We start from the raw sequence: 27,421 nt of genomic DNA on the forward strand, positions 1-27,421 counted from the left end.
TAAAAACCTTTATTTAAACACTTATCATGAGATCTACCCTCTTAACAAATTTTTAAATTCACATTATATTATTGTTGACTATGGATACAATGTTGCACAGCAGATCTCTACAGCTTATTCATCTTGCTTAACTTTTATGTCCATCAATTAATAACTGGTTATTTCCCTCTTTCCCCAGCCCCTGGCAACCACTATTGCACTCTTTGATTCTATGAATTTGACTATTTTCTGTAACTCATGTAAGTGGAAGCATGCAGTACTTGTCTTTCTGTGACTGTCTTATTTCACTTTAGGGTGATGTCCTCAAGGTCTTCTATATTGTCACATAGTGCAGAATTTCCTTCTATGCATGAACAGTATTCCATTTTATTTATTTATTTTCTTTATCCCTTCATTGGCTGATGGACATTTAGGTTATTTCCACATCTTGGCTATTTTAAATAGTGCTGCGACACAGGCACGGCAATATCTTTTTGACATCCTGTTTCAATTCTTTTATAAATATCCAAAAGTGAGATTGCTGGATCATATGGTTATGACAGCAAAAGCACAGGTAACAAGAACAAAATAAACAACTGAGACTACACCAAACTAAAAAGCTTCTGTATAGCAAAGGAAAAAATCAAGTGTAAACTCAACCGTGAAAATATTTGCAGACCATATATCTGATAAGGGGATTTAATCTCCAAATATATAAGGAACACCTACAATTTAATAGGATAAAAACTAATAGCCTGATTTGAAGATGGGTTATGGAGTAGCATAAGCATTTCTCCAGATAAGACTTTACAAATGGTCAACAAGACATACAATGGCTCAACATCAATCACCATTAGGGAAACACAGATTGAGACAACAATGAGATATTACCTCACACCTTACAAAATAGCTGTTATCAAACAGAACAAAATAAAACAACAACAACAAAAAGACGACACATGTAGAAAAATTTGGACCCATGCACACCATTGGTGGGAATGTAAAATAGTGCATCCACTATAGGTAACAGTAAGAATATCCCTCAAAAAGATTAAAAAATAGAACATTTGACATAATCTTGGGGAAACAAATTCCTTTACCCATTATGACAGAGGTTCCACAATTTCTTTTGTGCTGATTCACTTTCAGCAAAGATAAGACAAATATACCACACTGAAATGAGGGACTAGTTATGAGAATATATATTTTTATATATTCTCATTAAACATTTAAAAAGGGAAACTGAGCAGACGTGGTTTTGTTTTCTTTATTTGTTTTTGCTAAATTATGACCCAGTTTACCTGGTCAAAACCTGTTGACTTGGGTCCTAACTATTGTCAGGAAGAAATCCTAATATTGCTTAGTGACTAAAAAGAAATTTTAAAAGCCTTGTCAAAGCAGTTTTTAGAAACTCAAATTTGTGGACTAACAACATATATCCCCTGAATCTTGGAATTTTAACATTTCTCCTGCTTAAAACTTATTTCCTAGTAGTATTTTGCAAAGCCTCTGTTGAATCTCTTTGGTTTTGATGGAATAGATGACCGGGTTGAGCATAGGAGGCACAAAGAGATAGATAAGGGACAAGAGTGTGTGCACGTACTGTGGGGCATGCCTCCCATAGCGAGCAGCCATGGACACACCAACCATGGGCACATAGAACATGAGCACAGCACACATGTGTCACACACATGTATTGAGAGTCTTAAGTCTTTCCTCCCGGGATGCAATGGCAAGTACAGAGCGCAATATGAGCACATAGGAGAGGAGAATGAGTGCAGAATCCAGACCAAAGTTAGAGATGACAATGAATTGACCAAAAATATTATTGATGGTGATGTCACCACAGGGTAAGCGGATCAGATCTGGATGCAGGCAGTAGGCATGGGAGAGTACATTGGCCTTGCAGAAGGGCAACCTCTTCAGAAGGAAAGGCAGTGGAAAAACCATACAGAAACTGCGGATGATAACAGCCATGCCCATGTGCACCACACGGGCATCAGTGAGCACTGTGGCATAACGCAATGGGTTACAGATGGCCACATAGCGGTCAAAACTCATAACCAGCAGAATTCCAGACTCCATGAAGGAGAAGAGGTGTATAAAGAACATTTGAGCCATGCAAGAATCAAAACTGATCTTTCTTAAGTGGAAGCAAAATGTGGCCAACACCGTGGGCAGTGTGGAAAAGGACACACCTAGGTCATTAATTGATAGCAGGGATAGGAAGTAGTACATAGGCTGATGCAAACTCTGTACCTCCTTGATAATGAAAAGGATAAGGGCATTGCCCACAATGGAGACAATGTAGAGGATACCAAGGAGCAGAAACATCCAGTGTTGAGAGGTCTCCAGCCCTGGGAGCCCTGTCAGGGTGAAGGGAGGCAACTCTGAGCTGTTGTGGGGCTTACCTCCCATATTTGCACTACTGCTTAGGTTCTAGGACCACTAGTCTGTAAAGAAGACAAACATAAAGTTTAATTCAAGGCATATACCTAATATTTTAAGACTCTCATGTATCATCCAACCCCTTACTTTAGAGTATTAATCAATCTTGTTCACCAAATCACTTAACCCTGTTCTCTCTTTGTCACCAGGATCTCTGGAATTGTCTGAATTTTCTCAGTTTATCCAGTTGGCTAAATAGGTCACATTGCCTTCCTTACACCTGTGCCTACTGCCACAATTCTCCTCCTCATATTTAAAGCTGTGAATTCTTCTCATCGATCTCTGGGCATCATTTTATTCAAGACCTGTGACAAAATGGACCTAATCACTACTTCCTTGTTAATGCAGTCCCCTTTCTTAGCACGTCACGTTTTCACCAAACCATAATCTTTTCCTCGTTCCACTCTCTCATGCTACTGAAACTTTACTATCTTATTTTGACTCTCCAACTTCTCTACTCTTATATAGTCTGTCAGTTCTTCTATCCATTCATCCTGACACAAGATAAATGGGTAGAAATATATCCATCCATAGAGATAACCTTCCACATGTTCAACAAGATGCACTAGACTCCCATATTCCCACTCATCTTTGCATTCTTCTATCCAGTTAACTTAATTTACTTTACTGGATAATTTAATTTACTGAAAGTTAGTTCTTAATAATGTCTTTCAGAACCAAATGGCACCTGACTTTTGGATAAATAATCATTTATTTATTCCATGAAGTTCCTTCTTATCTATGTACTCCATCTCTTTGCATAATACCATCATTATGCCTAAGATTGAGACTCAAAATCCAAATATCATTTTGACTTTCTTTCTTGTATCTACTGCATTAAACCAGGTAAGACCCAAGGAAAATACAAACCCCAAAAATGCCTCTGTCAGTACCTTCCTCTATTCCCTTTCACCTGCAGTCTCCCCTGCAGACCCAGACAATCACACTCTTGTACCATAATAACAGCCTCCTAATAAAGCTCACACCACTCTCTGTTTCATTCTGGAGTAGGACTACTTTAATCTATAGTAGAACTAAAGTAATATTTTTTAAAGGTAGGATCTGAAAATGGCACTGTTCAATTAGAAGCCCTGAATGCTCCCTCATTACCAAAGGATCAAATCCAAACTCATTAGCCTAGAGTTGAAGGCCTTTGTAGTCAGTACTAAATCAGTAGTTTTGGCCTCAATCCTCAAGATTCCCTTCCTTGTACCTCAAGGAAACCAAATGGATAAGAACTATAGCCCCTCAGCTCCCAAAGGCTGCCCTGAGCATGAGAGCATACCCATTCAATCCATCTTCCATGGTCAGGATCAGCAATGCACTCTGTCATGAAGACTGGCTGGTCATGGCCAGCAGTAGTAATTTGTCTCTTTGCCACAGCTCTAGTAACTGTAAGTTTGCATCTCATTTTGTGCCCATTTCTCTGTCTGGTCTCCGTGAAATCCTTGTGAATTCTATCTTATCGTCTGACTCGCCAGCTCCAAGAACTCAGCCCTGCCTCTCTTTTGTTGTTGAGCCCCTCTTGCACTTTAGTGCAAGGTCTCACACAGGAGACGTACCCCCTGAGTCACTGATCCCTCCTGGGTTTTTGTTCTCTTTGTTGTAAACTAGAGATGCTAAGAAACTGAGCTAATGGTGCTGGGAGGATCCAAAAGCAGAGAGGTGTGAAAACTTTCAGGGCTTTGCAACTCTGAGTTCTAGAGCTGCTCTCTGCCCTCACCTCCAGCCATTCATCTACCTTTGCCAAACCTCCATCTGACTCAGGACTCCTCTAACCTTTCCTCACAGGATGCATTTTCCCCTCTCTTCATATTTTTAGGGCTGCTTCATCTTACCTACCTGAAAACTCTTCCTAAACATGTTTGTTTGTCTCTGCATGCAATATGCAGATGCCCTTGATTGATCATAGGGTCTTTTAGCAATAAGTAAGGTCCTGCCAAGTGGTTTCCAAAGTAGCCAATATCTTTTTATATATGCCCCTGATGCCAGATATTTGGAGGGTGCTTGTTCACATCAAAGCATCTATATCCAGGTATAGCTTAATGGGAAAGTCTTGTCTAAAGCAGAAAGCATGGCAGGATTTAGAGAACAAGAGCAACACCTAGCAAATGTAGAACTGGGAAGGTGATGAAAGTAAACATGTGCAGGAAATAAAACAACCTGACGCAAATTAGGGACAAGTTTTCCTCCTTCAGACAGTCATATTATACCACTCAGGGGCAGAGCACGTTAAGGCTTGAGACTGGAGTATCTGACCCTCCCCTTGACGTACCTGCGAGAGCTCCACAGACAGAAGGTGCAGAGGAAGGAAGAGGGTAATGGGGGCTCTTCGTGCCTTGCCCCAACCTGCACCCAGTCATGTCTACCAACTCCCTGGCCTGAGACTATAAGGCCCCACCCAGGAAGTCCCTTGAGCTTCTATCAGCTCAGGTACTCATGGGCTGCTGGGAATATGGAACATCTACATTTACTTTCCTGGGAGGACGGTAAAAGAAGTTGGGTTTAGAAAGACGCCCTAAGATTACCTAATAATTGTCTGGGACGAACCAGACTGAAAATACAGTCATCACTTCCAAAAACTCCAACTCGTAGATAAGTCAGACCAAAGGATTCAGTGTGTCACCTGATCCCCTCCTGCACCTTCTTGCAGTCACACAGATGGTCATGGGAAAAGGTCAGGAGACCACCCAAACCCCGATCAATATGCACGGATTTATCAGTATTCTGTGTCTACTGGACTTTTGTCATAATTCTTGCTCTTTAATTTCCCATATAAAAAAATGCTGTCTTTTCCTTTAAACAAGGTCACAATTCTTACCCTAAATTTAGGTCTGTGGTATAAGGTATAAGGTGTATGGTAACAAAAGTCATTATAAATCAAGTCATTTATTCAATAGTAGGCATGATTTTAGTCTTGGGGAATGTGTGGATAAATAAGCATAACAGTTCATAGCCCAGTCAGGAAGACTCCTAAGGAAACACTTATGTATATTTCCGTGACTGAAGATAAAAGACACAAGGTAGGACAGAACAAAGGAGGGGGATTTGTAATATTCTAGGGCAGTCAGAGAAGATTTTCAGGTGCATCTCTTGACTCTCAAATTATGAGCAAATATTATTTAAGGGAATGTGGTAGGCATATGCCCCCCACAAAGATGTCCAAGTTTGGTACCTATGAACATATACATCTCATGGCAAAAGGACTTTGAAGATATAATTAAGATTATGGACCTTAAGGATTTTTTTTTCCTTATAGATGATCCATGCAGACCTAATTGATTTACGTGAGTCCTTAAAATTAGGGAACTTTCTCAGGCTGGAATCAGAGAAATATGGCAGAAGAAGTCAGATTCAAAACGAGAGAGGTGGTCTGTCTACAATGACTGGAGGGGGCAGAATGAACATCATGAGAGTGGTGTGGACAATGTTAAGGAGCATTTGCAAGCCCTTAGCTTATAGTCAGCAAGGAACTTGAAATGTCAGTCCTACTTTTATGAGGCACTGAATTCAACCAACAGCTTAAATGAGCTTCAAAGTGGCTTCTTCCCCAGACTCTTCAGTAGGAAACTCAGCCCTGCCATCACTGTGATCACTTTGAGAGACCCTAAACAGTTAAAGTTTCTGGATTTCTGACCTACAGAAACAATGGCATAAGAGATTTTCATTGTTTTATTGTTTGTGATCATTTCTTTTCTTCTTTTTCTTTTTTTTTTAAACATTTTATTTATTTGGAAAGAGAAAGGCCATGAGCTGGCGTAGAGGGAGAGGGAGAAGCAGACCTCCCACTGAGCAGGGAGCATGACGTGGGGCTCAATCCCAGGACAGTGAGATCAAGACCTGAGCCAAAGGCAGATGTTTAATCAACTGAGCCATCCAGATGCTGCTGTTTGTGGTAATTTCTTAAAGCAACAATATACAGTGAGTCTCAGGTAGAAGGGAAAGGACAGAGAAGCAACAAAAGAAGGATCATTTCTGGTGGATGTGTCATACCTGCACAGGTCTGAGGGCTTGAGAAGCAACACTGAGGAGGAGAATAGGAGACAGAAGGGCTTAGGAGGGTTAACAAATAAGTTGGATATTAGTGAGAAATTAATCCATCAGTGCCAGACAATAAATAGCCTCAATTGTGAGTCCAAGAAATTTGGAGAAGAGAGATGCTTATAGCATTGCTATACACAGGAGAAAGTAATGTTAAAAACAAGACAATGTGCTCAACATTGGATCACTTAGGTTAAGCCCCACACCACCAAATAGAGACTTAGTTCTAGATTTGCTGTTTCAGGAATGGAATCTTAAACCAGTCAGTCAGGAATCCGCTGATCAGCACTACTGCCTGATGGACGTCTGTCATCCCCTAAAGGAAAGTAATGGCATACAACACCCAGCTCTTATGCCATCGCAAGTCCTCCTTAATGCCCAGTTACCCCATTCCCCAGTCCACCTCCCCTCCAACAACCCTCAGTTTGTTTTCTATAGTTAAGACTCTCTTGTGGTTTGCCTCCCTCTCTGTTTTGTATTATTTTATTTTTCCCTCTTTTCCCCTTTGTTTATCTGTTAATACCATATAATTTCACTCATATGTGGAATTTAATTATTAAATGCTTTTTGATCTTCTAGGTAACTTCTCCCTGAAGCCCTCTATTTTGTTGGTTCTCAAGTCTCTTATGCAGACAGCAGCAAGGAGTTTGTCCTTCTCTTCCTTGGGTTGGAATCCCACTTCCTGGATTACATATTTTTTTTCCATCATCCATATTTGTTTGCTGGGGGTGGAGGGGCCTTTCCTCTTTATACTTTATCTTAGGAAGGTATTCTTATTCAGTTGCATACCACTTCTTCATTTCTATGCAATATTGTCTTTCTCTCTTTTCTCTGTAGAGAAACCTTCCTGTGCCATACATTGTGCTAAGCACCCTAAATGTTTAGTAGCAATTGCACTGCATATATGCAGGGTGGGGGGAGGATTTCCCCCAATATCCAAGCAACTCTCTGACATTAGCTCGGTATCCTACAATTTAACTCATTTCTGATTCTATCTACCTAGAGATAACCTCAGATCCAAGGTGAAAGTCTCAGTCCCATAAAACTGCCCTTTACTTCAGATACCAGTAGCAAGCTAGGGTTGTTACCTGTGCTTCTGATTCACTGGCTGTATACTGGAGTTTCATGACCTGTTCCTTGAATTTCAGACACTGGAAACACTCTATGAGGTTGAGGTATAGCACCCCACATATTCTCAAACAGCAGTGTGAGGTGCTGTGTAGAACTAGAGGGAGTTAGGCACAGAAGGGACTGTGGGACCTCACCGGAGTTGCCACAATCACGTACAAAGGCAGATGGTCAAATAACCCCTCTAGAACCCAAATCTCACTCAGAGATACCTCCCATGCCCTACACTCCTCCAATGTATGTGTCCAGGAGGTTCTCCATGAACCAGCACCAAGGTGGATTTTGCCTTCACCTTCTGTTCCACAAAATAAATATCCTGCCATTTGTTTCCAACAACTCAAGCAAATGCTTGGACTGGATGGCCCTTGGACCTACTTCCAGCCCATAACAAGAAGGTGACTCTAGTTTAGCAACTCGTGTTATAGTTCTAAAATAATGAATTAAGATGTGATTCCTGGGAGGCTGAGTAATTGAGCATCTGACTGTTGGTTTCGGCTCAGGTCATGATCTCGGAGGTCGTGAGAGGGAGCCCATGTAGGGGCTCTCTGCTCAGCAGGGAGTCTGCTTGAGATTCTCTCCCTATGCCCCTCATGCTCTATCCCATGCCCACTCATTCTCTCTCTCTCTCTCAAATAAATAAATAAATAAATCTTAAAAAGAAAAGAAAAGAATGGAATAAGAAACCACACAACTACCCAAACAGTGGAAATTGAATCATAGGAAGAGATTAAAAAAAGCTAAGGACTCAAACTAGATGTATCTGATGATCTGGATAACCAGAGCCCTGTGATGGTGAGAGTGTTGGTGTAATCACAGCTCTCATTAATAAACTAGGTCACAGTCAGAGAAGTACTTACATCCATACTGGCAAGTTACATATCCAGGCAGAGTCATGAATCTTCTCTTTAATGGACTAAATAGAAGAAGACATAGACAGCAAATATCTACTAAGCTTCTTTTAGACTAGGCAGATATCTTAGTCCAAGAGAAGTCCAAGAAATATCTTAATCCAAGATATATCTTAGTCCAAGAGAAGAATACTAAGTATTTTTATTTCTAGAATGTGATGTGGAAAATAGCCCAGATGTTCCCAGAGAGCTTGTCACAAGTACATAAATGAGCCAAATAGTTTCAAAGTCCTTCAGATTTAAAGAAGGAAGCAAAAGTATTTATCACTGAAAGAATATTGTCCACTTATTAAGGCAATAACCTCATTTTAAGTCATATTTGTGACAGAACCAAGATCATTAAATAGCAACAGTGTTTCTCATATATATATATATATATATATATATATATATATATATATATATATTTTTTTTTTTCCCCCACATGTGAAAGGTCAGGCACAGTGCTGGCATTCTATTGAAATTTCTATGGGCCCACTCTCCCTACAGTATATAAGTCTGAGCAGTATAAATATGCAGGGTACATTTGTGAAAGGCTTGAAAATTTCAAGTACCATTTATTTTTTATTTGCTCTGGTCATATCCATAATTCATATGGTATTTAGACTCTGAACAATATGCAAGTATTCCTACAAAATTGTTGTTTGATAAAATTATTACCTATTTTAGAATAAACATTTTAGGATATGGTAAGTCATTGAAATATAAAGAGATAATTAGTACACAAATAAATACAAATATAATCACTTAATAATTAATTTTTTAACTTTTATGGGTATGTCTGGTATACTTCAGGCCTTATGTTAGAGACTGAAGAGTATAAACATGAATAAAATAAATTCCTGGGCATAAGTTGTTTATAGTCTGATGGAGTTTGTTTAAAGTCTGTTAACAGTCTTACAAACTACCCAAACTAATGGACATGATTAAAGTACATTCTGAGTACAGTGGAGTCATAAAGCAGATATAAAAGAGTGCTACTTAGGGCTCAAGAAAAATCTTAGATGAAATATTTATTCAGACTCTGGTTCATATTCATGATGCTTTGAAGCTAAGCACTGAATTTTGTATTTATTCTTGTTGAATCAAAATAATATGAGTAAATAAATTATATGTATCATTATATAATTTTAGAGCAGTTTATTTTACTCGCTCTTCAAAACAAACATATAAGGTAGATAAATCAAAGATCGGTGTCCCATTTTTACAGATAAGAAAATTAAGACTGAGGGGCACCTGGGTGGCTCTGTAGGTTAAGTCTCTGCCTTTAGCTCTGGTCATGGTTCCAGGATCCTGGGATTGAGCCCCACATCAGGCTCTCTGCTCAGCAGGGAGCTTGCTTCCACCTCTCTCTTTCTGCCTGCCTCTCTGCTTACTTGTGAGATCTGTCTGTTAAATAAATAAATAAAATCTTTAAAAAAAGAAAAAAGAAAATTAAGACTGAAAGATGCAGCCCACTTACTCAAGAAGTCACCTCTCTGGATGGGTTAAGTAACCTTACTGTGGTGATGTTGCCACAGTATGTACATACAGTAAATCATCATATTGTATACCTTGAGCTTATATAATATGTCAATTTTAACTATATCAACAAAGCTGGAGGAATTAAAAAAAAAAAAAAGGGAAAATAAAGATGTCATCTCTAAGTTACACTTCCCTCCATAGAGAGAATTATGAGGTAGAGAGGGGAAGGAAGTGTTTCCTGACATGAGATTCTGATTTAAGAAAATGTATTATGGGGTGCGTGGGTGGCTCAGTCAGTTAAGCATCCGACTCTTGATCTCAGCTGAGGTCTTGATCTCAGGGTTGTGAGTTCAAACCCCACATTGGGCTTCATACTGGACTTGGAAACTACTTTAAAAAAAGAAAATGTATTATTAGTTCTTACATTCATTCAGTAATTTATTCACTTATGATTTTCTTCTAGAGAAATGAATAAGATTCATTCATCATTATTTATTCAACCATTTTTCACTTACTCTTTCATCATTGCTCTAGCATCATCAGACATTATCTAAATGGAGAGCCTAGAATCTGTCTGATGTATATGGACAAAGCTATTGACAAAATTGCTGCTTTAAGGAGCTCAGATTCCATGAGGGGAAAGCAGATAGATATAAAAGAAGGAAAGATCATGGCAGAGAGATAAAAACAGGACTGTCAGGTTCAGTGAAGGTTGGCAGAGCCAAGTGCCTATATATTTCAGGATTTCCCATGTGAAAAGAACATACCAGGAATCCTAAAGTCTAATGCTTATTACTTAAATATTGTAGCTGTTGGATTAGTCAGGGCTTTCCAGATAAACAGAACCAATAAGATGTGTGTATAAAGATATTTATTATATTTATTATAAGGAATTGGCTCTCACAATTATAGAGACCCAGAAGTCCAGACCCAGGAGAAGTGACAGTTCCAGTCCAGAGTTAAAGACCTGAAAACCAGGAAAAACAATGGTTTCAGGCCAGGCCTAAGACCAAAGACAGAGAATACTAATGTCCCTACTTAGAGACAATCAGAATGAGATTTCTTTCATACTTGGACTTTTACTTAATTCAGGCATTCAGTGGTTTGGATCAAGCCCACCTACACTGGGGAAGGCAATAAGCTTTACTTAATTTACCAGTTCAAATGCTAATCTCATCCAGAAACACCTTCACAGATACAGACAGAAATATTGCTTAACCAAATATCTAGAAACCTTGTGGCACGGCCAAGTTCATATATAACATTAACTATCACTTCTATCAAACTCTAAAACTTGATTTTTCAAAGAGTATGATGAGAAGAACTCTGGCTCCTGGCAACATCAGAAACCAATCACCCAATCTAAACTTGCATACTGGTAAAAATGTGATATCTAGGTCATAATTATCCCCTCTTTGCCCTGGTGTTTTTCAGAATTGTGCAGGCCCATTACCAGAAGTCCAAGTATCATGTCACCAAGCATCTTGAAGATATTTCCCTGCTCCTCCAGAAAATAATCTCACTCTGGAGTGATGTTTGACATTCTTTGGGTTATTCTTGAAAAGAGACCATTTTTTCTCTGTCTAAAGGGCATTGAAATAGTTGATTTATGGATAAGATCTGAGATAGTCTTGGCAGGTGTTGACCCAATATACCAGACTACGTGTTTGATCATTGGTCCTATAACTTAAAGTGTAGGGATTTATCCTCTCCCCCTCTGGTGTCTAAATGGTTCTAACTCTAACACCAAATTTTCCAGGGTTTCTAACTCTATGAGAGACTCAGGACTTAACCCTAAAGAGCATCTTGAGGAGCCTGCGACGTATTTCCTTTGTCTTAATGGAGTAAATGAGAGGGTTGAGCATGGGAGGCACAAATAGGTAGAGAATAGACATGAGGATATGAACAGCATGCGGCAGGCCAGCACCAAAGCGATGTACAATGGACACGCTCACCATGGGCACATAGAAGATGAGCACAGCTAGGATGTGGGACACGCATGTGTTCAGTGTCTTGAGGCGCTCCTCTCGGGAGGCGATGGCAAGCACTGATCGCAATATTAGTACATAGGAGATGAGTATGAGTGCGGAGTCCAGGCCAAAGGTGAACAGCACAATGGACAGCCCGTAGTGGCTATTGAGGGAGACATCAGTACACGCCAGCTTAATCATATCCACATGAAGGCAGTAGGCATGGGAGAGGACGTTCTGGGGGTGGCAGAAGGGCAGTCTGTGCAGCAGCAGTGGAAAGACTAGGATGAGGGCAAAGCTTCGGAGAACAGTACACAAACCCATTGCCACAATGCGGGCACTAGTGAGCACTGTAGCATAGCGCAGGGGGTTACAGATGGCCACATAGCGATCAAAGCTCATAGCCAGAAGGATGCCAGACTCTGTCCAAGAGAAAAGGTGGATAAAAAACATTTGGGCCAAGCAGGCATTAAAGGAAATCACCCGGGCGCGGAAGCAGAGGGCAGCCAGCACAGTCGGCAATGTGGAAAAGGATACTCCCAAGTCATTGACTGAAAGGAGAGACAAGAAGTAGTACATGGGCTGGTGCAAGCTTTTCTCCTCCTTAACAATGAGGAGGATCAGGGTGTTTCCCACAATGGAGATAGCATAGAGCAAAAGGAGAGGGAAGAATAGCCAGGACTCCATGGCCTCCATTCCTGGGAAGCCCGTCAGGATAAAGGTGGGAGCATCAGAGATATTGATTCTGAAGTTACTCATGAGAAGCTGGGGATGTTTGTTATCAGCCAGTCCAACTTTTTGAAGAAATTATAACTTGTGTCTAAGACTATCGTTGTTCCTAGGAAGGAAAAACAACATAAAGGTTTATAAACCGTGATTACACATAGATTTTATTTCTAAAATACACTGGGAGGATGAGGAGAAAGTCATAAAATGCTGGCCATTGAAAGAAAGAATTCTTTCTTAGACATCTTTCAGAAAAAGAGTAGGTTAACTGTTCTTCAGGGTGGTTGACTAGCTCATTAAGTCTAATCAGTAGTCCTCTAGATGCCTTCCATGTAATCATCACAGCTGTCCTCCAAACGTTTAAACTTACGTAGCCATGATATTAGCCACTCCACAACAGATGTCCACACTTACATCCAGTCTGACATATGAGGAACCAAGTATCCGAAAAAGGGAAAAGAATTAGTCCAGGTCTTCTTGGAAAGCAGTTACATGGCTTGAACTAAATTTCACTAATCCAATCTCCACCCTGAGGTGCTTACATGGTCTACAGCCCACAGATCACACTGGAAGTGTCTATGCAGGACCCCTGGAAAATCAAAATATCTCAAGAGACATCAGAGATTACTAATTAAGAGCATGGCACCAGAACACTCTGGGTTTGTGTTCCAGTGACATTAGGTAAATTTCTTAAACTCTCTTCCCCAGTTTCTTTACTTTTAAGAAAGGGGTAAAAGAGAGTTGCCATATGCATGAGGATACAGGCTTATGTAAGATAGAAAGAGGGAAACAGAGAGAGGGTGACAGAGAGAACTTGGACTTGAAACAGGTCCTACCCACAGTAAGCATTATAGAAGCACTCCTATTATTGTTATTATTGAAAAGTTATTATTTTAAAAGCATGTTTAGATGAAAAGTAAATAGCACATTGTGCTTTACAAAAGCACAAAAGTCATTGAATGCATTTATATTAAATAAACATTTTTTAAAACTCTTGTTACCACATAATAGCGTTTGGTATAGACAAGCAGAAGTTAATTGGCAAAATCTTGAGAATTACTAAGAGAGAAAACCTGTAATGCTAAAAGCATTCTTTCCATTACCTTTTTTCCTCCCTATGCGTTATTAAAGAATAGCATTCTTTCATTTCTGCCATTGCTTTTCATCTCAGAGTCTGTCAAAATTCAACAGGAGTAGAAAATGAGAAGCACTTCCTTACACCAACCCAAATGAGGTTGTAAGAGGGGATGATAAAAAAGGGGTGGGGTTGTGAAGTGGGATGATAAAGGATAATCTATACATTTGTCATCTTTCTTGTTTCCTGTGGAATTTCAAAAATAACCATTTGGGGAGGGAGCTACATTTAGGAATATTTCATAATGTCTAAAACCCCTTGCATACTCTGTGATAAGTGGCTTCGCCTGTTAGTTTTAGAGTTCAGGTGTTAAAGGCTCTCTATCCCTCATGGTTAGTTGAATTAAATTACTCACCACTGAGTAATTTATTATTGTATGTATCTTTGGAGTTGGGGGGAACTTGCTTTCTCTCTCCCATAAAGCCAGCCTTACATCAGATTAGAAACCAGAGAGAAATTCCCTGCTAAAGGGATTAAGAGTCTGGGACAAAGTTTCAGAGAACCACTGCAGAAGGCTGGGGATGCTGAGTCCCAGGCCTCGACTGGAAATGGTAAGAGGATGAACCAGATAAGACCTGCAAGCTGTGCACATTATAATTATAATGAGCTCTCAGTAGAACCGCACAAAGAAACTGAGGGAGGATTTTAGAGGAGACGGTCTTAAGGAGATACCATGGGTCAATCCCTTCCTGAGCACCCATTCCTGGATTTTGATCCATCCTGTCACATGTTCCACTCTAAGGAAATCTAAAATTGTCTTAAGTAAGAGCCTCCGGAGGCAGAAGGCCAGTTTCAGTACCTCCTTTCGGTCCTAATTAGAGACATTAGAGTTCAGCTGAGTGTTCTACTCTGTTCCTTGTTTTCTCAGAGTTCATGCAAAGCAGAAAGTGGGCCAAAAGATGAAGAGAGACATGGTGAAGAGATAGAGGAAAAACCAAACGGCAGGGAAGAGACAGAGAGAAGTGGATAAAGAATATAGAGGAAATGCTATGGAAATGGGAGAGTCAAGCGAGGGAAGGGGAATGACAGACCGGAGAAGGAATTGTAGAGAGACAGTAACAAGAACATTAAACATGGAAAGGAAGAAAGAAGAGAAATAAGGCCAAGAAAACCTCTTGAGAATAATGAGAACATCACAGGACGATGTATTCCACGAGGATGGCCTTTCTTTTTCCCAAGCTAGGTCAAGTCTGTCGAAGGCCCTACACACACCACATTTCACAGGAGCTACCTGCCAGGCTTTTAGCAGTGGAGGGCTGGGCTACAGTAAGCCCTTAATATCCCCCAGTCAAACCCTGCTGGGAATAGGTTCCTCCCAGCAGAATCCCAGTGGACTCTGCTTGCTGTCTATTCCCATGGGAAATTCAGATCTGACTTCCAAGGCCAAGGCAACACTTCCTTTCCTCCCAGCAGAGCAGGGCTTACCTGTCTCCATACCATGTCTTCATGGCTTCTGAGATGTTCCTAAGGATGGGTTTTAAGATAGCTCTAGCAGATGATGAGAGTGAGCACCAGGGGTCCCAGTGCTAGTAATTTGGAAGCTAAGAATATAACTCAAGCTTCTTGATCCTCAGTTCCAAAGTTTCCTTACCCCACAGTAAGTCTCCACTCCAGGACCCTCTTCTTAGGGGACTTTCAGAAGGCAGAATGTAGGGATAGAGATGTAATAGTCAACAGTGATACTGGGTGTTTACAATGTTCCCTAAACTCCAAGAACTTTATGAGCCTTGTCTTGTTCTATTCTGACAATCACACTTAGAAAGAAATGTTCACTTCTTTTTTTTTTTTTTTTAAGATTTTGTTTATTTTTTTGACAGAGAGAAAGAGAGAGCACAAACAGGGGGAGCGGCAGGCAGCGGGAGAAGCATGCTTCCCACTGAGCAAAGAGCCCAATGCAGGACTCAGTCTTGGACACTAGGATCATGACCCAAGCTGAAGGCAGGCATTTAACGAACTAAGCCACCCAGGAGCCAGAAATGTTTACTTCCCATTTTACAGATGAGAAAAATGAGTGCTAAGAGGTTAAATGAGGTCTAAAGTTATACTAGCACTGAGTGGCAGAGCTACATCCAAACATATAGACTGTTCACTTATTCACTTAACATTTTTAGAAAACCTAATAAAATTTTTATCTAGCAGTGCCCCGGAACATACATCATATACCTGTTAATCATTACCATCTTTATCTTTTTACCCATTTATCCTTTCTTTCATATTTGATTACCTTTCTTACCTTTGCCTTTCTCTGTGCAACCTCCCTCAAAAACAACTAGAGAACACAGAAGGAAAAAAAAAAGGGTAAAATAAATGAAAACTATTCTTTTTCATCCTATGACTGCAAATGTCTGGCTTGCTACTGGCAACTGTCTGGAAGACAAGCCTGACCCCTTCCTCAGTACCCCTAGCCAAAGGGCTTGCCGCTGCTTTAGGTATGGTGTCACACCTGTGGTGTCACGTAAACAGCTGGGTCCCGGGCAGATGAACTTCTAAGTTTCAAAGATAACATAATTTTATAATTTCCTTTTTAAAACTTTGCTATTACCGTATTACACACACACACACACACACACACACACACACACACACATTTGCTATTATATTTATTTATTTATATATTATATATTACCATACATATTTTAAATATCACCATATTTGTATATATATTTGTTATAGTTATATATATTTGTTATATATATGTTATAAAATATATATATTTGTTATATATATTTGTTATAGTTATAAATATATATACTTATAACTGGGTTATATGGTAATAGCAAATTATATATATTATATGTATATAATATATGTAAAATTCAAGTTTTAAGTGTATAAGTCAGTGATCTTTAGTGTATTTGTAAAGTTGTGCAGTCATCATCAATACCTAAGTGCAGAATGTTTTCATCACTCTGAAAAGAAGCTTCAGTACCACTAAATTCACTGCCCATTCTCATTTATCTTAGCCTCCTGGCAACATCTCATGCACTTTCTGTTGCTTTGGATTGACTATTTCTGAACGTTTCAATTAAATGCAATAAAATGTGAGGCTGGTTATGTCTGGCTTCTTTCACTTAGCATGTTTCCAAGGTTCATTATATGTCAGTGCTTCATTTCCGATATAATTTTCCATTGTATACAAAGACTACATTTTGTGTATTGGTCATTTGATGGGTATTTGGATTATTCTCAATTTGGGGCTACAAATAATGCTTCTTTGAATATTAATGTGTAAGTTTTTGTGTGGAAATATGTCCTCAGTTCTTTAGAATATATACTGAGGAGTAAAACTGCTGAGTCATTTGGTAACTCTACATTTAACTGTTTGAAGAAAAGCCAAATGGTTTTCCAAAGTGGCTTCATCAATTTACATTTTACCAGCAATGTTTGAAGGTTCTGATCACTCCACATTTTTACTAATATTTGTTATTTTCTGTTTTGTTTTCCTAATATGTGTGCAATGGTATCTCACAGTGATCTTGATTTGCATTTGCCAAATAACTAATGAAACTAACATCCATGTGCTTACTGGCTCTTTGTATGTCTGTTTTTAGCAGAAATGTCTATTCAAGTCATTTGCCCATTTTTAAAGTGGTTCATGTGACTTTTTGTTGTTGAGTTATAAGATATTGTTATATATTTTGAATACAAAACCATTGTCAGACATGTGATTTGCAAATATTTTCTCCCATTTTGTTGGTTATCTTTCCACTTTCATGATACTGTCCTTAGAAGCACAAAAGATTTGTTATTGTTTTTTTTTTTTTTTTATTAAGTCCAATTTATATATTTTTTCTTTGGTTACTTGTGCTTTTGGTATTATATCAAAACAAACATTGTCTAAGACACCTAAGTTTTCTTCTAGAGGTATTCAGTTTTATACCTTACATTTAGATTTTTTAATCTATTTTGAGTTAATTTTTTAAATTTTCCTTTTTTTAAAAAGGTTTTTTTTGTTTGTTTGTTTATTTGAAAGGGATAGAGAGACAGAGAGAGAGAGAGAGCATAAGCAGGGGAAAGAGAGAGAAGCATGTTCCCCACTGAACAGGGAGCCTGATGTGGGGCTCAATCACAAGACCCTGGGACCTTGACGCAAGCCAAAGGTAGATGCTTCACTGACAGAGCCACACAGGCACTCCATTTTTTTTTTTTTTAATTTTGAGTTAATTTTTATGTGTAAGTTGAGAGATGGGTCCCACTTCGGTCTTTTTCATGTGGCTATCCAATTATTCCAGCAACCTTTGTTGAAAAGATTATATTTACCCATTAAGCAGTCTTAATACCATTGTTGAAAATCCATTGACCATAGATGTGTGGGTTTACTTGTGAACTGTTCGCTCATTTCTATTAGCCTAGATGTTTACCCTTTACATTACCATGTTTTCTCTATTAATCTAGATTTGTATAGAGAAAGCAGACAGCATGGGAATTTGAGACACTGTTTCCAGTCAGCACAGGATTTTGGGGAGTGCTCAGGCATGGACAATAAGAACCAAAAGGGGTCTTCTGATTTTACCAAGGAAGGACAGTCAAAGGCCCACTATTTTCTTTCCCCTGATTTCTTATTAAGGGCACTGACATTATCAGCCATGGCCTGAACATTTTTATGCATCATTAATGTGTTTTCTCTCAACCGTGTTGTCTGATTAGTTGTCACATCTTATAACATTTCTTCAAATTGCTTTGCCATTTCATGATACCATATCTGCCCAAGAGTAGACCTTCAACATCTGAATTCCCAAAACAGACTTCCATTGCCCCCTGCACCAAATCTGCCTGGACTCAGCCATTCTTTCCCTCCATTGGCAGAATGATTTTTAAAAATCCAAATATTTTTGCTTTAGCTCTTCAAAACAGATCTCCCTTGGTTTAAAAGCTAAACAATGATGGGGACATGAATAGTTCTTTAGGTATTGGTCTTAACTCATCTCTCTACTTCTTCTGACCTATATTATCTTTTTTAGCTGGAACATTCAATCCCTTCTATTCCTCAAGTCTTATAAGGAGAAGTGGGCTTTCTACAGCTTGGAAAAAGTGGCTACATTGTGACCGACTAACGACCCACACATAGGCCACCCTTCTCACGGTCTCTTCTTTCTTGTTCCTTGTTAACTCCGTAATGGACTGTATTTTAGTGATGTCACACCACAAAACTATGCTTCCAATGTCACTGCTGATCTCAGCATTACTAAATACAATAGACTCTCAGTGCAGAGACAGTCAACCTCGCTTCTTTCTTGATTTTTTTCCTCCTTTCTTGGATCAGTCATGTCACTCTTTCCAGGTCATCCACCTATGTCCAATGCCTCTCTTCAGTTTCCTTGGCAATTGGCTCTCCCTCTATTCATTCTTAAGTATTAATATTATCCATGGTTCTTTCCTAAGCTAGCTTCAGTTTTGACTCTGTGTAATCACTCCGCATGACCTTGGAAGAAAAATCAGATTTTCATATCTTTGAAACACACTAATCAACTCATCTGTGTATCCTGCTCTAATTTACTTCTTGTTTTCCAGCTGACCGCTTGGCATCTCCAATTGGCTGGAGATCAAAAAGTCCAATATATGAATATAAGTTTTTTTTTCCTTTCCAATCAAAAAGATCAAAAAGTCCAATATATGAATATAAGTTTTTTTCCTTTCCTCTTCTCAGTGAGTGGCATGACTTTGATAGCTAAAGCTAAAACCTAACCATCATTCCACACATCCTTTCTCTCATGCATTTTTCATAAGTAGTCGCCAAAATCTAAATATTCTGCCTGCTTATTATAAGTGGTGCAGCAAGTTCTAAGAGAGGAGTGGGTGTTTGAAATGGCAGTTAAGGGGAATGATAGAGAAAATTAACTGTATCAAATAGAATAATTTCTTGGTAAAGCTGAAGTATGAAGCTGCATATTCACATTGTGTTACTTTGTGGCTATTTGTGATTTTTTTCTAGAGTATTAGGAAGTCCTCAGGCTACCTTCAGAGAAGCCTGATAATATTGGTCCAGAATAGATACCAAGGAGTTAGTTTGATGGAAGAATAAAGCCTAAATTGCTGAAGGGGGGGACACCTCTGGTAGAAAAAGATCAGTCTTTATGATATTGATTTTAACTTTCTTTGGATTATGGTTATAAACTTAGTTATAAAAATTCAGTTATCTGAAAAGGAAACATTTAAAATTCAATTTCATGCTTTCTTGTGTTCTGCTCTGGCTTCTATGCAGCAAGTATTGGGAAAATTTCAACAACTGACTCAGAGCAAGCCACTTTATCAGTTACATCACCACATATCAGCTAGGTTTGCTTTCCCTGCCTTATACATTTTATTTTAAGAATAATAGGTGGCTTTGGATTTTAGTATTTTGGCAGTATCTGAAAGTTCTAAAATTAAATATATTGTTAGGCTGTGCCAATAGGAGCCATTAGGAGCTGACTAGAAGCTGAGAGAAGGGATTTACTTTTCCTGTTAGCTTTCTGCTTCTGTCTTATCACCCAAGCAACTGTTTTATCCTTGGCAACAGCAGTTGATTCTTATAAAAGCAGCTGGTTTCAGTTTGTGGTGTTTTTTTCTACACTTAACTCCAAACAGCCTTGTCATACAAATCACATATTTGTATGTGATTTGTAAAGCCAGCTTCTGGTGGCCTATTCTTGAAGTTCTTGGCCCCAGCTCTTTGGGCACTCTCTTTTAAGCTTCTAAAGCAGAATCTCCTTTCTTTCAGCAGAAATTGATTCCAGCACTTACTGAATCTCTATTAAGTCAGTGTCCCAGGCAATTCAAACTCCTTACACTCATAGCTATTGATTTAAAAACAAGGGTTCCTAACCCTCCTCCACTGTTGGTGGGAATGCAGGCTGGTGCAGCCACTCTGGAAAACAGCATGGAGGTTCCTCAAAATGTTGAAAATAGAACTGCCCTATGACCCAGCAATTGCACTATTGGGTATTTACCCTAAGGATACAAACGTAGTGATCCAAAGGGGCACATGCACCCGAATGTTTATAGCAGCAATGTCCACAATAGCCAAACTATGGAAAGAACCTAGATGTCCATCAACAGATGAATGGATCAAGAAGATGTGGTATATATACACAATGGAATACTATGCAGCCATCAAAAGAAATGAAATCTTGCCATTTGCGACAACATGGATGGAACTAGAGCGTATCATGCTTAGCGAAATAAGTCAAGCAGAGAAAGACAACTATCATATGATCTCCTTGATATGAGGAAGTGGTGATGCAACATGGGGGCTTAAGTGGGTAGAAGAAGAATAAAGGAAACAAGATGGGATTGGGAGGGAGACAAAACATAAGTGACTTTTAATCTCACAAAACAAACTGAGGGTTGCTGGGGGGAGGGGGTTTGGGAGAAGGGGGTGGGATTATGGACATTGGGGAGGGTATGTGCTTTGGTGAGTGCTGTGAAGTGTGTAAACCTGGTGATTCACAGACCTGTACCCCTGGGGATAGAGTATTATGCCTCCATCAGAAAGGATGAATACCCAACTTTTGTAGCAACATGGACGGGACTGGAAGAGATTATGCTGAGTGAAATAAGTCAAGCAGAGAGAGTCAATTATCATATGGTTTCACTTATTTGTGGAGCATAACAAATAGCATGGAGGACATGGGGACTTAGAGTGGAGAAGGGAGTTGGGGGAAATTGGAAGGGGAGGTGAACCATGAGAGACTATAGACTCTGAAAAACAATCTGAGGGTTTTGAAGGGACGGGGGGTGGGAGGTTGGGGTACCAGGTGGTGGGTATTATAGAGGGCACGGATGGCATGGAGCACGGGGTGTGGTGCAAAAATAATGAATACTGTTATGCTGGAAATAAATTAAAAAAAAAAAAAAAAACAAGGGTTCCTAGAACTTAGTTTTATAGAAGTTAAATGGAGATAACTAAGGGTGAAACTTGTCTCATACCATCAATATTGATTTTTTTTAATATATAAATTCCCTGAAGGAATAATAAGAAAACCCCCATCAATCTTATTAAAAACTTTGTATTAAAAAAATGTTTATGTATAATAATAATTCATGAAATTAAAGCTTCTCTATATTGCTTTTATTAATGCATACTTAAAATAATTGTAATTGTAGAACATTTTAACACTCACAACCTAATGATTGAAGAAAATAAAATAAATAATTCCAATTTGCATATATTTTTTACTGCAAACAAGGAAAGAAGGGTTATCACCACAAGATTTTTAAGCACAAAAATTAATATGTAGGAAAATGAACCAACTTCAAGTAGACAAAGCATTAATGTTAAATTTATGACAGTGACAGGGAGCCTGGGTGGCTCAGTAGGTTAAGCATTCAACTCTTGATTTCAGCTCAGGTAAAGATATCAGGGCCATGACACTGAGCCCCACATCAGGCTCCATGCTTAGTGCACAGTCTGCTTTGACTTCTCTCTCCATCTGCCTCTACCCCATACACCACCCCCACTCATGCTCTCTTAAAAAAAAATTATATATATATATATACACATATACATATATATGCATTCATTTTTTTCATTCATTCATTTCATTCATATATAGAGAGATATACATATATATTATATATGAATGACAGTTATGGAAAACTTATTCATTTGTTCATGTATTTTTAAATGGATAATAAATGAGGGGAAGAAAATTTCAAGGCTATCTATATTCCATAGGATACACTTAAAGACTGATGTGGTATTTTTATCTTAAAAAAAATCAATATTCACACTATACTGTATGTTATATTTTTTCTAATATTTAATAGAAAATGACAATTTTTGATGTCAACTTAACAGTTTTGAGGGAGTGTATACTATTGAAAAATTCTTTTGGAAATTATCTGGGCAAAAATTTTTGAAGACCACTGCTTTGTATTAACATGAGAAGAGGGGTGCCAGAGTGGTTCAGTAGGTTGAGTGTCTGGCTCTTGGTTTCAGCTCAGGATGTGATCGTGGGTTAATGGGATTGAGCCCTGCATGGGGCTGTTGGTCAGCATGGATTCTGCTTGAGATTCTCTCTCCCTCTGCCCCTCCCCAACTCTCTTGTGTGTCCTTGCTCTCTCTTTCAAATAAATAAATCTTTAAAAAAAAAATTGAAAGGAAACAAGTATGAACAAGGGAAAATAGTGCAGCACTCTGAAGGTTTTGAAGGATGGAAGCCTTTGTGTGAAGGCTTGATAGATGTGGTAATGTCAAAGGATCTGAGTGCATCTGGCTAGAGAACTGATGGCTTCACTCCTAGGACAAGGTCTGTGGGTGTGAAACCTGCACAGTGGCATAATGCCTATGCTCAGAAGGTCCTGTATTTGGTTTAATATTCTACTGCCATGTTCTTAAAATCTTAGTAACTTATTCTTGAAATTATGGAAGTTAATGGGACAATGGAGCCTGAGCCTCTCTACCACCATTTCTTACCACCATATTTACATATAACATTGATGATGCCATGTGTACACGGAATACCATGGGCCACTATATATGTAAATTCAGAGAGATACCATAATTAAGGGGGAGAAACAGAGAAAAAGAAGAAAATGAAAGAAAAGGGAAAGTAAGAGAAGAGAAGAGAAACAGAAAACTTAATAGATTTTATTGCTACTTTCCTTGAAAATTTCCTAGGGAAATGTTCTATCCTCATTTCTTTCCCTTTTTTCAACCCCGCCCTATTGTCTCTCTAAGAATGAGCACCATGGATCAAATCTCTAGAGCCAAACAGCCTTGGGTTTTCATAATTAGCATCAGAGAGAGTCAATAAATAACCTCACTTATCAAATCTCTTGATCAGAAGAGGCTGAAAGTCAGAACTAAGCTGAAGACCTCAATGATCTCACAAAAGTGAGGGAAGATCTGACTTTTGAACTCAGATTCCACACTCGGCCCCCATCATCCTCCAAATCACGTCCATCCATCCTGCACAAGAACACAGCTTTCACATCCCTGAAGTACTCTCCACACAGCCCCACACTCGCAGGTGACACCCATCACAGAACCCCAGCTTCAGCACGCTCAACTGGTAAACAAAGGTCACCTGACACAGGTATGTTTTTGAAATCAAACTACAGAAAAAAGAATATGTGCCAGAAAGAACTCAGAGTTCAATTATTAAAGTCTAGGTTTCCAAGGCATCATAGTGACCCAGAGCCAAGGCCAAAAGGGATGAATTTGGAAGGATTCCTGCATTCCACCCAGAATGTTCCTCCAGCTCAGTGTATTTTTCACATTTTTCCCCTGGAAAACAACCTTGTTTGGACCTAGGCTTTCTGGTACCTACGTAGAATGTCAGAGTAGCTCACAAAGTAGTGACCTCCTTATAGTAGTCTTGGAAAATCTTCCTTTGCTGGCAAGAATAGGCTGGGAAGGGAGAACAGGAGAAGGTGGTACTGACTCCAGCTCTCCACTCCTCCACCCATGTTTCTTTCCTCCAGGGCCTGTGGGCATCACTGGAAGTCCCCAGGCAAATAGGAGGAGCTTTCACTAGTATCTGTTTCTTCGAAGTCCAGATAATGAGTAAAGGGTTTGCCACATTAGATACTGAGTTTAGAGTTATCTGGCAAGGAAAAGAATTCAAGTATTGGCCATATAAGTGAGGCTACTGTGAGGTGAAAACACCAAACTTTTAATCGGAAGATGTGAGATGTAATTTCAGTCTGACAATAACACATTTTGTGGGGCGCCTGGGTGGCTCAGTGGGTTAAGCCGCTGCCTTTGGCTCAGGTCATGATCTCAGGGTCCTGGGATCGAGTCCCGCATCGGGCTCTCTGCTCAGCAGGGAGCCTGCTTCCTCCTCTCTCTCTGCCTTCCTCTCTGCCTACTTGTGATCTCTCTCTGTCGAATAAATAAATAAAATCTTTAAAAAAAAACCACATTTTGTGATCTGAACTGCATTAGTTTATTTCTCTGAACTTGGACTTCCCCTTGATAAAACAGATGTAGAATAATTATAATACTCTCTATCACTCCAAAATATGACTACAGGAAAAAGAGCTTGCACAAATGAGAAGGACATTATTTTTGGTGTCCAAACATTTTAATCCTACCATATACCTAAGGCTTTCCTACCCCCAAAAAAATCATGTGAAATAAGGAAGCCAGGTGTGTCATTTCCAACTTATAAATAAGAAAATTGGGTATCAAAAATATTGTGGAACTTATCCAATGTTAAATAGTGAATAAACAGAAAAGCTGTGACTAGGATTCCAGGCTCATTATTCTTCATACTTGAAGACTATTCAGAGAAAAGATTTTTCTCAAGGTTCAGCAACATTTTTGTGACAGATTACAACTAACGTTTAGGGGTGCGGGTATCCTACAAAGATTCTGGTAGGTATGGTTGGCGTTTGGAATGTGGAAATCAAAAAACAAACTTTGACTATAGAAAATAGATGAAAATAATGGATTATATGTGATACAGTATTTTAATATTTGGAACAAGTTAAAAACAATATATGTTTTTCTCAGCCTAAACAAGATTGTTTCAGAGAAGGGTCATCATTTTATGTGAATGAACCAAAACTCTGATGTGAGAGGGCAGTCATACAGTCACCCCTTGGATAGAGCCCTTTATTTCCACGCAGAATGGCAGATTGCAACCTCAGTGATGATGGTCTCCCAGCCACTCTGTTCCTGACAGGGATCCCAGGGCTGGAGTGGGCCCACGTCTGGATTGCCATTCCCTTCTGTGCTGTGTATCTGGTAGCTCTGGCTGGGAATGCTGCTCTCATCCTGGTCATTGTGACAGACCGGGCTCTTCATGCACCCATGTATCTCTTCCTGTGCCTTCTTTCACTCACTGACCTGGCTCTCAGCTCTACCACTGTGCCCAAGACATTAGCCATTTTGTGGCTCCATGCTGGTGAGATTTCCTTTGGTGGATGCCTGGCACAGATGTTTTGTGTCCATTCTATCTATGCTCTAGAGTCCTCAGTTCTTCTTGCTATGGCTTTTGATCGTTATGTGGCTATCTGCAACCCACTGAGATATACAACCATTCTCAACCATACCATCATAGGCAGAATTGGCCTTGCCGGCATACTCCGGAGTATAGCCGTTGTCTCTCCATTCATCTTCTTGCTGAGGCGACTGCCTTACTGTGGTCACCATGTCATGGCACACACATACTGTGAGCACATGGGCATCGCTCGCCTGGCCTGTGCCAACATCACTGTCAATATTGTCTATGGGCTGACTGTGGCTCTGCTGGCCGTGGGTCTGGATTCCATCCTCATTGCCATTTCCTATGGCTTTATCCTCCATGCTGTCTTCCGCCTGCCATCTCAAGATGCCAGGCACAAGGCTCTGAATACCTGCGGTTCCCACCTCGGAGTCATCCTGGTCTTCTACATTCCTGCCTTCTTCTCCTTCCTCACCCACCGCTTTGGGCAGCACTGAGTCCCCAAGAATGTGCACATCTTTTTGGCAAACCTCTATGTTCTGGTGCCTCCTGTGCTCAATCCAATCATCTATGGGGCTAGGACCAAGGAGATTCAGAGTCGACTTCTTAGACTGCTCCACTTGAGGAAGGGCTCAGTGTGAGTTCTGAGTAGCACTTGGAAATGATAAAGAAAGGTAAGTGAGAAGAATAATTGTCTAGAAGCTTTTATATTAATGGGAGCCTATCATGTGAGATAAGGGAGGAAGAGAAATAGTCATATAAATTGGAAATGTTGAATATGATGGTGAATGTGCTCCTTGAGCAATTCTGAATTGCCCAGAATGAGATTATATTTTTTCTGTCATCTCAGTTAGGGGCTATAATTTGTCAAGAAGAAAGACATTCCTGTCTGGAATTCACACTGTACCTCATGGTTGCAATATTCTACTGGGAAGTGAGGTGAGAAACAAAGGGAGAACATTCAGAGTGCATTTGAATCTGAAATCCAAGACTTTGGGCAGTGGCTAAGAGCATGAAAACTAAAATTAAATCAGAGTGATTATGTTTAAATGGTGTCTCCTCTAATTTTTATCAGTTTTGTGCTTTGAGCAAGTTGATAAATACTTTTCTCCTTATTCTGGTTGACTGTTAATGGGGATAATGATCATTTTTAACTCTTGAGGTTGTGGTGAGGATTGACAAACTACTGAATGTATGTATAAATCTTACAATAGTGTCTGAAACATAAAATGCTAAATACATAAGTGTAAGATGTAAAAGTAAACATCTCAAAAAATGTAACTTCTCAAAACATTTCATTTTTATAACTTATCTAAGTCTTGTAGTATCTGAGCTCACACAATTATAATAACTCATGTCTGAAAGTTAGACAGTACTGGGGATATGATTAGTGCTCAATAAAACCATATTATCTCCCGTTACTTTGCCATAATTTTACCTCTTATTAAGTTTATAGAAGCTTGATTACAGTTCCAGTACCTTTATGGATAGTCCCTTGTTGACATCAGTAACTGTCTTTTTAAAGTTTATCCTACTTGCAATCTGTTGAAATTTTTGTATGTAAAAATTAATATTTCTCAGCAAAAGCATCTATTTTTGTCTTTGGTGATAACAATTGATTCTAATAGAAGCAGTAGGTTCTGAATGGATATTTTTTATTGTTCCTTACTTTGAAACAACCCTGTATGCCCCTCAGATAGACCACCTGACTGGAATCCCTCCTCACAGGTGTGGGTCCAGACATAAGGA

General features: G+C 39.3%; 2 protein-coding genes and 1 pseudogene across 2 annotated transcripts; 1 reads left to right on the top strand and 2 right to left on the bottom strand.

Annotated features, from left to right (window-relative positions):
* Positions 1–1,452: 1,452 nt before the first annotated feature.
* LOC116599671 (olfactory receptor 51I2-like) lies at positions 1,453–2,397 on the bottom strand. Its single transcript, XM_032359655.1, is given in 1 exon segment — positions 1,453–2,397. A coding segment is annotated over 1 exon segment (945 nt).
* Positions 2,398–11,749: 9,352 nt separating this feature from the next.
* Positions 11,750–12,697, bottom strand: LOC116599676 (olfactory receptor 51I2-like). Its single transcript, XM_032359660.1, has one exon. The coding sequence runs from the start codon at positions 12,695–12,697 to the stop codon at positions 11,750–11,752; it is 948 nt and encodes a 315-aa protein (XP_032215551.1).
* Positions 12,698–25,356: 12,659 nt separating this feature from the next.
* Positions 25,357–26,313, top strand: LOC116599433 (annotated as a pseudogene).
* Positions 26,314–27,421: the final 1,108 nt, after the last annotated feature.

The sequence above is a fragment of the Mustela erminea genome, chromosome 9 (genome assembly GCF_009829155.1).
Source record: "Mustela erminea isolate mMusErm1 chromosome 9, mMusErm1.Pri, whole genome shotgun sequence".
NCBI classification, from domain to species: domain Eukaryota; kingdom Metazoa; phylum Chordata; class Mammalia; order Carnivora; family Mustelidae; genus Mustela; species Mustela erminea.

Bases quoted from the DNA above. Each gene is read 5' to 3' on its own strand.
- LOC116599676 (XM_032359660.1), bottom strand. From the start codon at position 12,697: ATGAGTAACTTCAGAATCAATATCTCTGATGCTCCCACCTTTATCCTG.